The sequence below is a fragment of the Phascolarctos cinereus genome, unplaced genomic scaffold, assembly GCF_003287225.1.
Source record: "Phascolarctos cinereus isolate Bilbo 61053 unplaced genomic scaffold, phaCin_HiC Scaffold_726;HRSCAF=1367, whole genome shotgun sequence".
NCBI lineage: Eukaryota > Metazoa > Chordata > Mammalia > Diprotodontia > Phascolarctidae > Phascolarctos > Phascolarctos cinereus.
In genome coordinates, this window is record NW_027556098.1 from 408,689,126 (window position 1) to 408,705,303 (window position 16,178).

General features: G+C 55.6%; 1 protein-coding gene across 1 annotated transcript; it reads right to left on the minus strand.

Moving 5' to 3' along the window:
• Positions 1-531: 531 nt before the first annotated feature.
• Positions 532-15,905, minus strand: PRX (periaxin). Its single transcript, XM_020979065.2, is given in 9 exon segments — positions 532-3,870; positions 3,873-5,414; positions 6,205-6,401; positions 10,270-10,426; positions 10,661-10,789; positions 11,402-11,497; positions 11,638-11,693; positions 14,100-14,135; positions 15,853-15,905. Coding segments are annotated over 5 exon segments (5,043 nt in total). The 5' UTR covers positions 10,688-10,789; positions 11,402-11,497; positions 11,638-11,693; positions 14,100-14,135; positions 15,853-15,905; the 3' UTR covers positions 532-750.
• Between the last annotated feature and the right edge of the window lie 273 nt (positions 15,906-16,178).

A 16,178-nucleotide genomic window follows, 5' to 3' on the forward strand; every position in this document is an offset into this window, starting at 1 on the left:
CTCTGGACCGGGATTCTGAGGCCACAAATTGATGGCCTCCCGAAACAAGCCTCTAGCTTCCCTCATATAAAAGGAGGGCTCTCCTCTCTGGAGGGGAGATGATTTACCCCAGGAGTTGCCGCTCTATCTCCTCCCTGTCACCCTAGATCGAGAGGTTCCCCTGACAGCAGACGAGGTGATCCCTCCCACCTCTAGAGCAATCTCATTCCAAGGGCTTCCGTCCACAGAGTACCACGTGAGGGCAGAGGCTTCGTGTCCCTCTCTGCAAGAGCAGGGACCTTGTTTCCCCATCACATATCCCTCTCTACTGGGGTTCCCCGAGGCCAGGGATCTTGGTTCTCACCTCAAGTCAGAGATGCCCCCAGGTCAAGGGTGCCTATATTTTGTCCAGCCCCCATAGGGGACAACCATAATGCTCCCACCCAATCTCTGGTCTCTCCTGGTTCCTTCTTACCTAAGAGTGAAGAAGAGGGGCCCAGTGACCCCCAAACCAAAGTCCCAGGGCTTCTTGCTAGAGGTTACCAGACAAAGTAGCAGACTTAGGGTTACTTTATTCATACCAATTGGCTCCTGATCATTACACAGATGTTTCCTCTGAGAAGCATGCAGCCTGAGTGGTAGCTGGTGCCCAGTGTTTCCTGGGTTTGCTCCTACCTCTCAGGCCTCACAGGGTTAGTGCTAGTATCTAACACGCAGAGTTGTAGGGGGAGGGGGAGAACAGGGAAGACGCTGCTACCTCCCTAAAAGAGCTTAGATGGCTGCCATTTGGGCCCCCTCCATCTTGGCAGTGCCCAATGGGGTTGGCTCGCCTTCAGTTTCTGCCTCAGAGAAGCCCACCTTAGGCAGCCGGACCCTGAATGTTCCCTCTTCCTCCTCACTTGGGGCTCCCTTGGCCACCCCCTGTGTCTTGGGGCTCAGCGACACCTTGGGGAAGTGGAATTTGGGGGACTTGTCTCCGGGGGACCTCTGGGATCCCTCAGTCCCACCAGGCTCCCCTTCCTCTTTAGAGCGGCTGGAGAAGGGGGAGCGGAAACGAGTGACCCGCAAGGCAGCGAAGGGGCCACTGTCCACCCCCACCAGGCTCCGGCTCAGCTCGGGGTCCTGTTCTGGGCTTTTGTAGGGGGAGGCAAGTTCCACTTGGGGCAGGCACACACGGCCAAGGCGGCCTGGGGATGCCCCATTGTGCAGGGCTATGGCAGCTCCCACCTCCTCCCCTGGGGAGTTGCTCCCGTTAGCACTGGGAGCTTCACCCTTGGCGAAGCCTACTTTAGGCAGTCTTAGCTTAGGACTCCGGAGCCGGCCACCAGCCTCCCCACCACCCTCTCCAGAACCACCCCAAGACAACAGGACAGTAGATTTCCCTGACCCTGGGGAGCTTTTTGTTCCTCCTTCCCCAGAGACACCAGCTTCATCCTTGCCTGACGCCTTTGCCAGCTTCTTTCCCTTGGCCTTCTCCCCATCATCTCCCTCTTCTTTCCCTAGCAAGAGCCCAAATCGAGGCAGTTTGATTTTGGGCCTGTGCCCGGCCTCACCTTCCAGCCCATCCCCGGCCACCTGGTATTCAGCATGGCTGCCCATGGCGGGTTGGGAGAGCTCCACCTCGGGCATCCAGGAGCATTGCTTGCCCCCTTCCAGGGGTGTGCCTGCCTGTGCAGCTCCTGGCTCCACTGTGAAGCCCACATCTGGAAGGGAGAGGTGGAAGGTATGGTCAGGGGAAGCTCCAGGCAGGGCCACAGGCTGACCATCACCCTCCCCACTGCCCTTGAAGGTGGGCATCTTCAACCAGAATCTCCCCTCTGCTGTGCCTTCAGCCACTGGCTGCCCCTCGCCTCCCACCAGAGCATCCCTGGTCCCCTCTGCCTTGTGCCCAAGCCCCACGTCCAGCTCCAGCTGGGGCACAGTCACACCGGGCATCTTGAACACCCCCTCTCCCACAAGCATCTCCCCTCTCTCTGCTTGGGCCCCAGGGAGAGAAAGGTCCACCTGGGGCAGCTGTACCCGGAAGCCCACACCCCCCACACCCCGCTCTGTTGCAGTAGCCATCCCTTCCTGCTGCCTCTGGGAAGCTTTTCCCTCAGATCCCATCCCTTCGCCAACCCCCCCAAAACCAGTTAGTTCTACCTGGGGCACCGTGATTCCCAGTGTGGGCATTGCCATCTCTCCCTTGTAGCCCTTGACATCCTTCTCAGAGGCCTCCATGCCCACCTGCTCTGCCCCACTTTCCAACCCAGGCACTGAGATCTGAAGGATTGGCAGCTTGACCTCTCCCCTTGCCATCTCCACCTCCGCTCTCTCCTCTCCCTGTGCCACCAATGTAGGCAGCTCCACTTGGGGTATTTTCAAGGCAGCATGCCCCACGTGTAGTTTGTCCTCAGGGCCGCCCTGGTCCCCATCTTCCACCTCCCTTCCCCGTGCCAACCCAAATGAAGGTATTTTAAACTTGGGCATTTTTACCTTAGCCTCCCACCCCCGGCCTTTGCTTTCTGCTTCCCCCTCCCCCAGCGCCATCTCTCCAGCTTCCAGATCTTTGCCCTTGGCCCCAAACCTGGGCAAAGCAAATTTGGGACCCTTGAGTTTGATGTCAGGCAGCTCGCTGGGCACCTCCACCTTGCCTGTGGGCAACTGGACATCCAGGCTGAGTTGGGGGACAGAGACACCCAGGGCAGACAGCAGAGGAGCCTCCCCAGATTCCTTGGTTTCAGCCTCAACACCTGTCCGGACCTTGGGGAAGGTGATGCCAAACTTGGATGTTTTCAGCTTGGCCCCGCGTATACCCCCTTCACTGTCCCCTTCCCCCTTTCCCACCTTGGGGCCCGAAAGCCCAAACTTAGGCAGGGAGAACTTGGGAGATTTGAGTTTGGGCTCAGACACTTCCAGTTTCCCCTCTGCCCCTCCTTCAGGAAGCTTGGGGGCAGCTATCTCAACAGCAGGCAGGACCAGGCTGGGCATCTTGAACCCTGCCTCCCCCTCCTCCACTGTACCAAGAGAGATCCCAGAAAGCTCTGCAGGAAGCTTAGGTGTGGGAGCAGCCCCCTTTGGGGGTCCTGCCTCGCCTGTAGGGGGTCCTGGGAGCCCAGTACCAGGCAGCTCCAGCTCCACCGAGGGCAGTGTAACAGACGGGAAGCTGAGCCGGGCCTCAGGCCCCTTGGTGGCTGGCTCGGGCAACGGCTTCCCACGCCCTGGCACTTCAGGGCTCACCACCCCAACCTTGGCCCGTGGAGGAGATCCCACTCGTCCCAACTTGGGGATGGACATCTTGGGCAATTTGAAACCAAAGTCCAGCCCCTCTGCCCGCTCTGCCCCACGGGGTGCTATGGGTTCTTGAGGAAGCCGCACACCTGGAGCTTTGGGCAGCTTCATCTCTGGCATCTTAGGGAGGTGCATTTCTGGCATCTTGGGCATTTGCATCCCGGGCACCTTTGGGAGCTGCACGTCTGGAAGGTGCACATCTGGGATAGACATGTCTGGAACTTTGGGCAGTTTCATCTCTGGAACTTTGGGGAGCTGTACCTCTGGAAGGTGCACATCTGGGATAGACATGTCTGGGACCTTGGGCAGCTTCATCTCAGGTGTTGTCTCGGGTGCCTTTGTGAGCTGTACCTCTGGAAGATGCACATCTGGGATAGACATGTCCGGGACCTTAGGCAGCTTCATCTCAGGCACTTTGGGGAGCTGTATCTCTGGAAGATGCACATCTGGGATAGACATGTCTGGGACCTTGGGTAGCTTCATCTCCAGCACCTTTGGGAGCTGGACCTCTGGAAGGTGCACCTCTGGGATGGACACCTCAGGTCCCTTGGGCATCTTCATCTCCAGCACCTTTGGGAGCTGGACCTCTGGAAGGTGCACCTCTGGGATGGACACCTCAGGTCCCTTGGCATCTTCATCTCCAGCACCTTTGGGAGCTGGACCTCTGGAAGGTGCACCTCTGGGATGGACACCTCAGGTCCCTTGGGCATCTTCATCTCCGGCACCTTTGGGAGCTGGACCTCTGGAAGGTGCACCTCTGGGATGGACACCTCAGGTCCCTTGGGCATCTTCATCTCCGGCACCTTCGGGAGCTGCACATCTGGAAGGTGCACCTCTGGGATGGACACCTCAGGTCCCTTGGGCATCTTCATCTCCGGCACCTTCGGGAGCTGGACCTCTGGAAGGTGCACCTCTGGGATGGACACCTCAGGTCCCTTGGGCATCTTCATCTCCGGCACCTTCGGGAGCTGGACCTCTGGAAGGTGCACCTCTGGGATGGACACCTCAGGTCCCTTGGGCATCTTCATCTCCGGCACCTTCGGGAGCTGCACGTCTGGAAGGTGCACCTCTGGGATGGACACCTCAGGCCCCTTGGGCATCTTCACCTCAGGCCCTTTGGGGAGCTGCACACATGGTGCCTTTGGCAACTTTACCTCAGGAACTTTTGGCAACCTCACTTCTGGGGCCTTGGGAAGCTTCACCTCTGGGCCCTTGGGCAGCTTCGCTTCAGCCCCAGGCACCCCAATGCCAAAAGAAGGCATCTTGATTGTGGGCAGTTTCAACTTGCCTTCTGTGGTGGGTTCGGGTACAGCTGGCCGGGACTCCAGCAGGGAGAGCCCAAAAGTGGGCATCCGCAGCTTGGGCCCTTTGGCCCTGGCCTCAGGACTGCCCTTTATTCCTTTGCCAGCCTTCCCCTCCCCCTCAAGCCCTACCCCTTCCTTCCCCCGAGCACCAAAGCGGGGAAAGGTGAGCCAGGGCACCTTTAAAGCGACCTCAGGCCCTTCTCCCCGGACTTCAGCCTCGGCCCCAGGCAGCACCAGGTCCACCTCCACGGATGGCGCAGACACATCTAAAGCAGGTGCTGCCACGGCCCCACCTTCTCTGGCCTCTAGGCAAGGCAATTTGGTGAGGGTAGGCAGCTCCACCTGGGGTACCTGAATCCCCCCTGTGGCCACCTCAGGCACAGGGGCCGCTGGGGCTGTCAGGCCCAATGAGGGCAGATGGAGGCTAAATCCAGTGCCCGGAGGCTGTGGAGCTTCAGCCACCGCCTCAGCGCCTGCCCTCTGAGGCCCAGCCAGCTCTAGCTGGGGGGTCACAAAGCGAGCCCCAAAGGATGGCTCCTCTCTAGCCAGAGCACCCTCCACCTTGGCCTTCCTGCTTCCAAGGAAGGGGATGGTGGCCAAGGAAGGGACCTGGGTCACCGGCTCGGCAGTTGGACCGGGACCGGCCACTTCCCTCACCCGCAGCCGGGGGAGACGTAAGCGTCGGCGGGCGGGGGCGGGCAGCGTGGGCCCCGGGGCCACCTCGGCCTTTGCCCGTCGCAGCCTGGAAAACTTGGGGAAGGAGAACTCAACATCAACAGGGGCCAGGTCTGAGGGGATTCCCGGGGCCCCCGACACAGCTAGGACCTTCTTCTTCTTCACTGGGGACAGGCTCTGGATGTTCTGGGGAGAGAGGAGAGAGGCGGGAGGCGGTGGAATAATAAGGGGTGCCAGCAGATTGGGAGAGGTTGGAAACAGAGCAGCCGATGAGGGAAGGAAGGCCTGCCCTCAGATACCAGCCCGATCGGGCTTTCCTCCATCATAGCATCATTCCTCTGGGCTTTAAAGGATTGTCCTTCATTTAGAATCTCCGATTGCCAATCCCTTGGGGCTGTGGTTCTCAAAGCCACTCCAGGAACCCCTGAGGGTCTCCAGGTCCAAATGATTTTCATGATAACACTAGCATGTTTTAATTTCTGATGCAGTAAATATTGCTAGCTGTAACTCCCCGCTGAATAAAGCTCTTTTGGGAGAGTCCTGTCTAATTTTTAAGAATGTAAAGGGGTCCCAAGACCAAAAAAGTTTGAGAACCACTGCTGTGGGGAGATTGGCTTTATCAGCTGGAGTTTGAATCAGCCGGTGATGCCTGGATGGACAGCCAGTGGAGGAATAGGGAGGTAGGCTACGGGCAGGAAAGGCCAGGGGTCAGAGCTGTGCCCGGGACATGCCATCGGGCGTTGTGGGCCATGGGAGGGCTGAGGCTGGGCGGGGCTGGGCTGGGGCAGGGACAGTAGGCGGGGGCTGGGGAAGGTTAACGGCTGGGTTAGTCCCCGTCCAGCCAGATGGCTGGGCAGGCTCAGGGGGCGGAGCCCGGGGCAACAGGAGCAGCTTGGGAGGTTCCCCGCAGGGTGCCTGGGGCCGAGTTTGGGGCTCCGGGGCCCTCCATGGCGGGGCCCGGGAGCAGCACGCGTACCAGCTTGGCCACCTTGGCCCGGGGGCCCTTGACCTCGTAGCCGGCTGCGGTGCCCGGGCGCAGTGCCAGGTCCCCGGTGGGCACTGTCCGCTTGAGGCAGAAGGAGACCTTATAGGGTTCTGCACACTGCAGCAAGCGTAGAGCATCTTCATACTTGAAGTTGTCAAAAAAGACCCGGGCACTGAGCAGCTGGTCTCCTGCGGGAGTCACAGAATCTCAGGGCTGGAAGGGACCTCCAGGGTTATCCGGTCCTGCCCTTACGATTACCACAGTCCCCTAAAGTGATCATTCAGCTTCTGCTTGAATACTTCCAGTGATGGGGAACTCACTACTTGTTGAGGCAGTCCTTTCCCATTTCTGGAGAGCTCTGATGGATAGGAAGTTTCCCTTTCCCTTTTCAAGCTGGTCTGCCTCCCGTGATTTCAGGTGCCCCTGCATGCTCTGCATAGGATTTTAGAGGACAGAACTGCTACGAGAACATTCTGGATGAGAGCACTCCCTCTACCCATGCCAGTGGCTACCTTCTCTGGACCTTATCACCTCAGAGTCGCCTAGAGCAGAGAGAGGTGCCCGTATGTGTTGGAGATGAGACTGGAACTCAGGTCTTCCTGGATTCAAGACTAGCTGTCTTCTCACATTCAATGTGAGCAAAGTAAATTCTTGCCTAGTGGAATCGAACTTTGGACACCGGGACCTGAGAGGTTCTTTTGTCTGACTCCTCTCTGAGCAGAAAACACCTCAACAGTGTCACTGACCAGTCATTGTGTATGGTCCACTTGGAGACCTCCAGCGACGTGGCACTCCCTCCCTCCCTCCTGAGGCATCCCATCCCACTTCTGGACAGCTCCCAATTGGAATGCTTTTCATTACATGGAACTGGAATTCTCCCTGACTCCTCCCTGCACCACACACACACACACACACACACACACACACACACACACACACACACACATTGTTTCTGAGGGCATCCTATGGCAACTAATAGAATGAGGCAGATCTTCTCCCACATGACAATCTTGCAAATTCTTGAAAGACAGCCATCATACCTCCTGCCCAAAGTCTTGTCTTCTCCAGGTGAGACATCCCCGGTTCTTTTCCCAATCCCCTCACCACCCAAGTGTCCTGGCTAGGGGTTTCAACTTCTCCCTTTTCATCCTAAAAGATGGCGGTATATAGGGCTAGCATGAAGGTCCAAATGTTATCTGACCAGGACAGAAAATAGACTGTCCCCCTCCTTGACTCTGGGTATTTTCTTTTTCTTTCTTTTCTTTTTAGGCAATTGGGGTGAAGTAACTTACCCAGGGTCACGCAGCTAGTAAGTGTCTGAGGCAGATTCGAACTCAGGTCCTTCTACCTTCAGGGCCAATGTGTGCCACCCGGCTGCCTGGGGTGTTTTCTTTTCTAATGCAACTTAAGATCCCATTAGAGGATAGGTAGGGGCATTGGCCTAGCAGGGTGGATGGGCATCCCAGGGCACTGGCAGCCTCCCCCATCTTGATCTGGACCCCCTTCTGGATGACTTGGGATAACTGAACTCTTACATAACTTCTGGTCCTAAGCTTGATGTTTGGCTAAGCTCAATGCTGGCTAAACTACCTTAATAGTGTCCTGAGAACATGAATCAGATTGTCCACTCTGGATGGGACAGTTGGTACCATCTGGTCCAACCAAGATCCTCCTTTTACAGATGAGGAGACTGAGGCACAGAGAGACCAAGTGACTTTTCCCGGATCCTGAACCTAGAGCTTTTTGGCTCCAAGACTAGCCCCTGACCCCTTCCTCATGACACTTTTCTGCACAGTCACACAGCTAGGAAGTAACAGCCAGAATTCAAACGCAAGTCCTGGCTCTGGTCACAATCCAAGCTCCCTGTGCTCTCCATAAGCTACACTGACAGCCTTATGTACCCTTACCCTCATTCCTTCACCAGCTGAATGAGACAACGGGAAGTCTCCAGCTCCACCCACCCCGTCTTCCAACTATGGGTCTCCATTCAGGCTGTGCCCCCACCCCCACCGTCTCCCCTTTCTGCCTGCTGAAATCCTCCCATTCAAAGCGACTTTCGATGCCTGAGTTCAAGGCACTGTTGAGAGTGCAGAGAATGACAACAAGGGGACCCAGAGCCTCCATTCTGCCTGGCTTTCGAGGCCCAACTTCAAAGCCACCTCCTCTGAGGAACCTTCAGTCAGCAATTATTAAACACCAACTACATGCCGAGAGCCATCCTCAAAACCAGAAAGACCTGGGTTCACCTTCTGCCTCTGAAACATACAGGTACACACATGGAGGAAGGTGGAGTTTGGGGGCCCAGAGTCAGGAAGACCTGAGTTCAAATCCAGCCTCAGGCATGTACTAGCTGTGTGACCTTGGGCAAGTCACTTCACCCTGTTTGCCTCGGTTTTTCCCTCATCTGTAAAATACAGATAACAATAGCATCTACAGGGGCAGCTAGGTGGTGCAGTGGATACAGCACCGGCCCTGAAGTCAGGAGGACCTGAGTTCAAATCTGGCCTTAGACCAAACACTTGACAGTGTGACCCTGGGCAAGTCACTTAACCCCAACTGCCTAAAAAGTCAAATAAATAAATAGCATCTACCTCCCAGGGTTGTCGTAAGGATAAAATGAGATATTTGTAAGTCACTTGGATGTGGGACTCTGGGCAAGTCATTTAACCTCTCAGTGCTCTAGGTAACTGTCTAAGACTATTAATTAGGTGGAGGGATGCGGTTCTCAAACTTTGATCTTGGGGCCCCTTTACACTCTTAATTACTGAGGACCTCCCCCAAGACCTTTTCTTTCTATGGGTTAGATCTGATGATATATGAAAATATCTCTTTGTTATTATGAAGGCAGCTTTGACCTTGAGGACTCCTGAAAGGGTCCCCCAAGTGTCCCCCAGCCGCTGCCTTATACCAGTGAAAGCTGGGGCCATTCCCCTTTTCTTCCTGTATGCTGTCAGACACTTTACCAGGCTCTCATACATCAGTGCTAAGGGGAGAAGCCCCTTACCCTCAAAGAGATTCCATTCTATGCCCACACATTCTACCACCCCAGCCAAGAATCTCACTCAGATTTCTCCCGAACCCCGTCCTTTGCCCTCACTATGTACCCTGATTATTTTAGATTTCTCTTCCCCAGTTAAGTGGTCAGCTCCTTAAGGAGAAGCTAGCACTGAAGGCCCTCCTCTGGGGCAGCTCTCCACCTGTGCCATGCCCACCCCACGCCCCGCCAGTCGGTCAATAAACATTCAGTAGATGTCTCCTTTGTGCCAAACACTGGACAGTTCCCTGCTCACAAGGAGTCCCCAGTTTAATGGGGAGATAACATAGCCATCTACAGATAAGCTACAGGCTGAGGAATTGGAAATAATCACCCATCCTACACCAGAATTAAGAGGGGTCCAGAAAGGCTTCCTGCAGCATGTGAGCTCTCAGCTGAGATTTGAAGGAAGCCAGTAACTGTACAAAGCAGAGCCAATCCTGCCTCTGACACCAGCTGTGTATCCCTAGACAGGTCACACCACCTTTCTTGCCTCAGTTTCCTCATCTGTAAAATGAGCTGGAGAAGGAAATGGCCAACCTCTCCAGGATCTTTGCCGAGAAAACCCCAAATGGGGTCACAAAGGGTTGGACGTGACTGAAAATGACTGAAGAACAACAACATAACCTCCTGTCTCCCTCCCCTCTTCCCACCCCCGTCACCGACTGCCTGGGAAGATTCATCACCCAGCTGTCCTGAGATCCTGATTTAGGTTCTCAGTTCGGCTCCCTCCTATCTGTCTTGTTCTGCACAGCCCTGGGCATTGTCTCAAAGAATCTAGAGCAAGAAAGGCCTTTAGAGGCCTTTCCAACTCCCTCCTTTTACAGATGGGGAAACTGAGGCAAGATAGGTCAAGCAGCTGGCCCCAGGTGGAGGTGAAACCCAGGATCTCTGACTTCACGCCTCCATGGTTCGGCTGCATTGCCACCACTCCAAGGCTGACCTCACACAGCTCTTCAGTATGGCAGTCTTACTCGCCAAGCTTCAAGGGACCATCCCCTGTTCCCCCCAGTCCCACGTACCTTCCTGCAAGCTGAGGGTCTTGGCTGCTGGTGAGTCTTTGAGCAGTTCCTTGATGAAGATTCCTTCCTTGCCCCCGCCTGCCACGTTGATGCCGCTGACGCCCGTCTCAGCCTCAGTCTCTACGATGATCTCTACTAGCTCTGCCTTCCTGAGCTCCTGGGGGCAGAGGAGGACATTGGTGGGGGGTAGGCGGGCAGGGAGGCCATGCAATCTTCTCATCTCTCAGAGGGAGAAGGGGAGGCTCCCAGTAGCCCACTGCCACTGGGGGAGGCATGCTAGTCCAGGGTCCCCAGCTATCTTGGCCTTCCAGGAGCCAGGCCCACACCCCTGGAGGATCCTCCACCTGAAATGTTGCTCTCCTGCCTCAACACTACCGCTACACAGCTATACCTCAGCACTCCTACTTCTGGCCTCCATGGTACGTCCAGAGGTTGAGGCCAGGGCCCCAGATGCAGCCTGCCTCTCTCCTTTCTTCTGTAAAACTTGCTTCAGCTCTGCATGGAGCAAGAGCTTCTGGGCCTGCAGTGGGGGGGAGAAAGAGGCAGAGTGAGGAAGAGAAGGCTGCATCTCCTAAGAAAGAAGGGGACCAGAGAACAGGAGCCAGGCTCCATTGTACTAGTGCCTGGGACTGCAGGGTTCAGGAGGATGGGGCCTTAGGCATCATCCAGGACAAGCCCTTCATTTAGCAGAGCAGGAAACGGCAGGGCCAGAGGAGTCCAGAGATTTGCCCAAGATCACACAGCACTGGGGGCAGGAGGAAATAAAGCCCAGCCTTCTGACTCCAAGCCCACCAGGAGGAGATAAGCCAGTGCTCAGATCCAATGGTTTCTAGACAGGACAGACTGATTTAAACTGGACTCAGATGCTTCCCCCCCCCCAATTTTAAAGCTGTGTGATGTTGGAAAAGTCACTTGACCTTTCTGAGTCATCTGTAAAACAGGGTTAATACTTGTACCAGCTCCCTCACAGAGCTGTTACAGATGAGGAAACTGAGGCACAAGTAAAGGAAGTGGCTTGTCCATGGTGAGCTGAGAGTCTAACCCACGGCTCCACCTCCCCTGCCTCCCACTGCTTGATCCTGTAGGGGGCCAGAGCATTGGTGAGTGGGAGTCTGGGAGGATTCTCACTCACTGTCCTCTCTGCACAATGCCCAGCTCCTGGGGGGCGCTGAGCCCAGGGCGCTTGGGGGTTCTCCGCTGCTTTCCCCTTCTCTTCCTGAGCACCTGCCTGTGGAGAAGAAGAAGCCAGGGACAGAGCAATCGATCAACTAATAACAAGCATTTAAGGGCCTGGGGAGGAGCACTGCCTGTCCTCAGGGAGTTTCCATTCTGTTGATGGGGCCAGGTCTTGGCTCTTCGGCTACTCACCTCAGCACCAACTCCCACCCTGGAAATGTTCTTGGTCTGAGACTGCCTGGGGGACCCTGGAAAGAGAGAGGGGGATGAGGAGGTCTTCTGGCTGACCGGAATCTCATCACTAGGAGCTCCCATCAAGTCCTCATCGGAAAGAGGAGGACATCAGGGAAGGATATTTGCCTAGAGTCACACAGCCACTCGTGGGGGCAGATATGGGGTTCCCCCTCTTTCCAACTGACAGCCCATCGATAAGGTAGAAATCGGGACACACAGGGACAGGGAGACAGACGGGGACTGAGAGGGAGGAAGAGAGATGGGGAAAGGTGCTGGGGGCTGGGTAGATGCTGCCTGACACCCACAAAGTAGCAGTTGAAGCCGAGCTCTGCTTGATCCCAGAGGACCAGACTAGGAACAACTGAGTAGAAGGGGCCAAGAGTATCAGAGTTCGGAACCAGAAAGAACCTGAGAGGCTAGGTAGTCTGACTCCCTTCTTGTGGATGAGGAAACTGAGGCGGGGAGGTTAAACGACATAGGATCACCAATTCAGAGCTGGAAGGGCTCTCCGTAGCCATAGAGTACAACCCTCTTCATTTTACAAAAGGAGAAACTGAGGCTGGGAAGTTAAAGTACCTTGCCCAAGGTCACACAGGGAGGAAGCAGCAGAGGTGGGAAGATTTGAGCCAAGGAATAAATTTCCAAACAATTAGAGCTGCCCAAAAGCCGCTTGGGCTGGTTCACAAAGTTGCGGAGGTCTCCATCCTTGGGGGTATTCAGTCAGAAAGTGGATAATTTCTTGTTTGTGTGGTTATTGAAGCTGATTCCTGCTCAGGAGAAGGCTAGATTCCATCCTACCTGTCTGGGGAACCTACCTTGGGAAAGGCATTCAACCTCCCAGCCTCAGTTTCTTTATCTGTAAAGTGAAGGAGTAGGACTATATCATGTCTGAGGGCCCTTCCAGCTACAGAGCCTATAAGTCTATTCCCCCTGCAAGCCCTGGGCTTCTAGGATGCTGCAAAGCTGAGCGACTCACCCTACTTCCTCACTCCCCTTTTGAGATGCCAACCCGAACCGTCTGGTCTCCTCTATGACTCGGCCTCTCCAGCCACTCCCTTGCCCCCCACCTGGGCTCCACCCCTTCTTTCTGGCAAGCCCATCCCCAGTGGGGTTGGCATCTTGACTTCGCCCCCACTCTGGCTGAAAGGTCAGCTCTCACAAGGCACATTTTCAGGAACAATGGGGCCCCTCCCCAACCCTCCCGGCTGGTCACATTCCCACCCCCTGCCCCCCTCCGCCCCCCAACTACACAAAGCCCCTTCAGAGCCCACCCCCAGCAGGCAGATGGATCCCTGGGAGCGTTGCAGTGACCCAGGGCCCTTCTCCCCCGCCAAGGGCCTCTCTGCCAGCACAGAGGCTCAGACCCATCCTCCTCTCCCCTCCCCTTCCCTCCCCTCCAAACTCAAGAACCAGCAGAAAGATCAGTTGTCTGGACCACAGGAGACCTAGTCCCCAGTCTTGACTCTGCCCTTGACTAGAAAAGCGATCTGCTCTCTGAGCCTCAGTTTCCCCACTCGTGAAATTTGCTGGCTGGTATGGTGGAAATAGCATTGGCCCAGGGGTAGGCAGACTTGGGTGCCAATCCTGCCTTCGTCTCTTCCTACCTGGGCAGAGGTCACTTCATCTTCCTGGGAGTCAGTTTCCTCATATGTAAAATGACAGCGTTTGGCTAAGCGTGCTCTGAAGCCCCCTCCAGCCCCAGATCTGGAATCTGGATGAGCTGATGAGCTCCCTCCCCTCTGTGGGAGGAGATTGTGATTATCCCTGTTTTACAGATGAGGAAACCGAGGCACAGAGCTAGTAAGTGAATCCAGGCCTAGCTGATGCTGACACCTCTCCGCTACGATATCTTGTCTTTCAGGAGACTCCGTGTTGGGACCTGCCCCGCCCCAACCCCACCTGGGCAATCAGTCATCATTCCTCATCTGTCTCTGTTTGTGCTTGCTTGCCTGTCTGTCTGTCTGTCCTCAGTCTCTCTTTTCAGATGTCTCTCTGCCTCCATCTTTGTGTCAGTCTGAACTCATCTGCCTCTCTCCACACGTGTTTTTCAGCACCAGATCCCAACACCATCCCTACCACTTGGAGTCAGAGTAAGAACATCTCCTGGGATCTTTGGGAGCTTGTGGGCCCAGGGAAGCTTGGGAGGGTCCCAGGCTAGACCAGGGCTCCCCAGGAGGCAGGATCTGGGACAGGAAGGCCAGCTGGGCCCAGGGAGGGGGTGGGTGGGGAACAGAGGATGACCTCTTTCCTTAGCATAGGTGGGTGGGACAGGACATCCCCATGTCTTCTGGCCTTCCCCTCCCACTTAGCCTGGCCACACCCTCTCTGTACCCCCATGTCTAGCTCTTACAAGCAGAGAATTTGGGGGACAGGAAGCTCACCTTGTCCCCAGTTACCAGCTTTCCTGACCTTTGACTTACCCCAGATCCAACTCAGCACATCTACTAAACTGAGGCCTGGAGAAGGAAAGAATCAGCATTACGGGCCTTTGAACTGGAAAGGCCTTCAGGAACCATCTGATCCAGGGATTCTTAACCTGGGGTCATTAGCTTGTTTTTCTAAATGATACTTATATTGCAATATAATTGGTTTCCATGGTAATCCCATGATTTTTATCTTAGGCATGCAAAACCATGATTCTGAGAAGTGGTCCATAGACTTCATCAGCCTGACGGCCCAAGGGGGCCAGTACATAATGCAGGTTAAGACTCCTGCTCTGATCCTTCACAGAAGAAGAGACTGATGTCCAGAGAGGCAGGATGGCTCCCACAGCTAATTAGAGGCAGAGCCAGGTGGGCACCCACACCGCCCAGAAATTGAACTCAGGTCCTCAGGCCCTTGGGCTCGCCTGAAGTCCCAGAGCAAGCCAGAATCATGGCTGTAATTGTGATTGATTATTATATTGTTATTATATTATTCTTAATTAAAAGCATAATTAATATGAACTGCTTTGAAGAATCCTAGAATATCAGAGCTGGGAAGGTTCCCTGACCCAGCCCAGGGTTCTGGTGTTCTCAGTAGGCCTGCCTCAGACACAAGAGAGTGTACACTCGCATTCCAAGAACCGGAAACAGGAAGTGCCCCACAGGCAAGGCGGTAAAACCTAGATTCCTGAGATCCTCTGACCCCGCAAGAGAAGAGGATGAACTGGGCAGAAGCGCATCTCTCCCCCTCCCCTAGAGAGAAGCAGCGTGGTTCAGTGGAAAGAGCTGCCAACGTGGAGTCAGAGGACCTGGACTGGGATCGAGGCCGTTTGCACTGGGCGAATGACTGCCCCCTCTGGGTCTCATTTTCCTCATGGATTAGCTGACTTGGAAGACCCCTCAAAAACTCAGTATCCCTGCTCTGACACTGCCTGAGCAAGATGCTTCTGAGCCTAGGGCGGAGAGAGAATGCTGATTTCAGGTCAGAAGACCCCAGTTCAAATCCTGGTTCTGCCCTTTACAAAAGTCATTCTATCTCTGTGGGTCTCTGTTCCCTCTGCAAAAAAAGTCGGGGTGGGGGTCAGACTGGCCAATGGCTGAGGTCTCTTCAGGCTCTTAATCACCTGGGAGCTGTTGGGTTCAGCTTGATCTCACTCTGGTTGGGGTTAGGAATCTTCTTCCTTCGGGAAGAGTTGCCCTTTCCTCCACTGGAGACCCAAGGGTTAGTAATGAGCAAGGGGGACCATAGAAGAGCTGCCCCCTTTGGAGGTTCTAAGGTGTGGCTCGGAGCCCATTGGCTTTGGGGAAATCAAGAGTCCCAACTAGGGACCCAGCCCAGCGGCCAATCCCTCACTCCCTTCCCCCATCTCCCCCAGCTTCTTCCACTTGGCTCCTGGTCACCATTTTGTCCCATCCTAGGACTTAGACAACCTCATCTGTGACCCCCCCCCCTTCTCTTTCCAGGAAGGAGTCCGCCCTTCTGGTCTCCAGCCCCCAGCCTTCCCCCCCGGGATGTGGGCATCCTGCCTTTGGCCTTTTCCTCCAAGGTCTCAGGCATTCTGTCCCCCAGCTCTCTCTTCCAGAATTCAGGCATCTTGGCCTCCAGCCCCCATCGCCTCTCCCCGTCTGGGTCACAAGTGGCTGCCCTCAGCCTCTCCTCCCATGGCCCAGGCATCCTGTCCCCCCGAGTTGTTCTCCCAGATTCAGCTGTCCTGGCCACACTGCTGTTCAATTAGAGGAGCTCCCTTACCGTCCGCCTGGACCGAAGGCTGGATCTGGGTGCCCTGCCTACACTGCCCAGGCCAGGGGGAAAAGGAACTGGGCTGGGAGGGCAGGAGGTGGGGAGGATGGTGGGAGGGCTCAGCTCATTGGCAGCTGTCATGAGAGGGCTGGAATGGGGGAGGGGTGGATCTCCCTGCCCCTTTACCCCCCCTCCCCATGTCTAGTTTTCTATCTCTCCACTCTTTGAGGGGCGAAGGCTGCTGTAAAAGGCTCTGGGCTTAGCTTTGGGAGTCCTGTGTTTGAGTCTGGGCACGGTTAAATGGGGAACTCGGTGGACTTGGATTAAGAAGACTT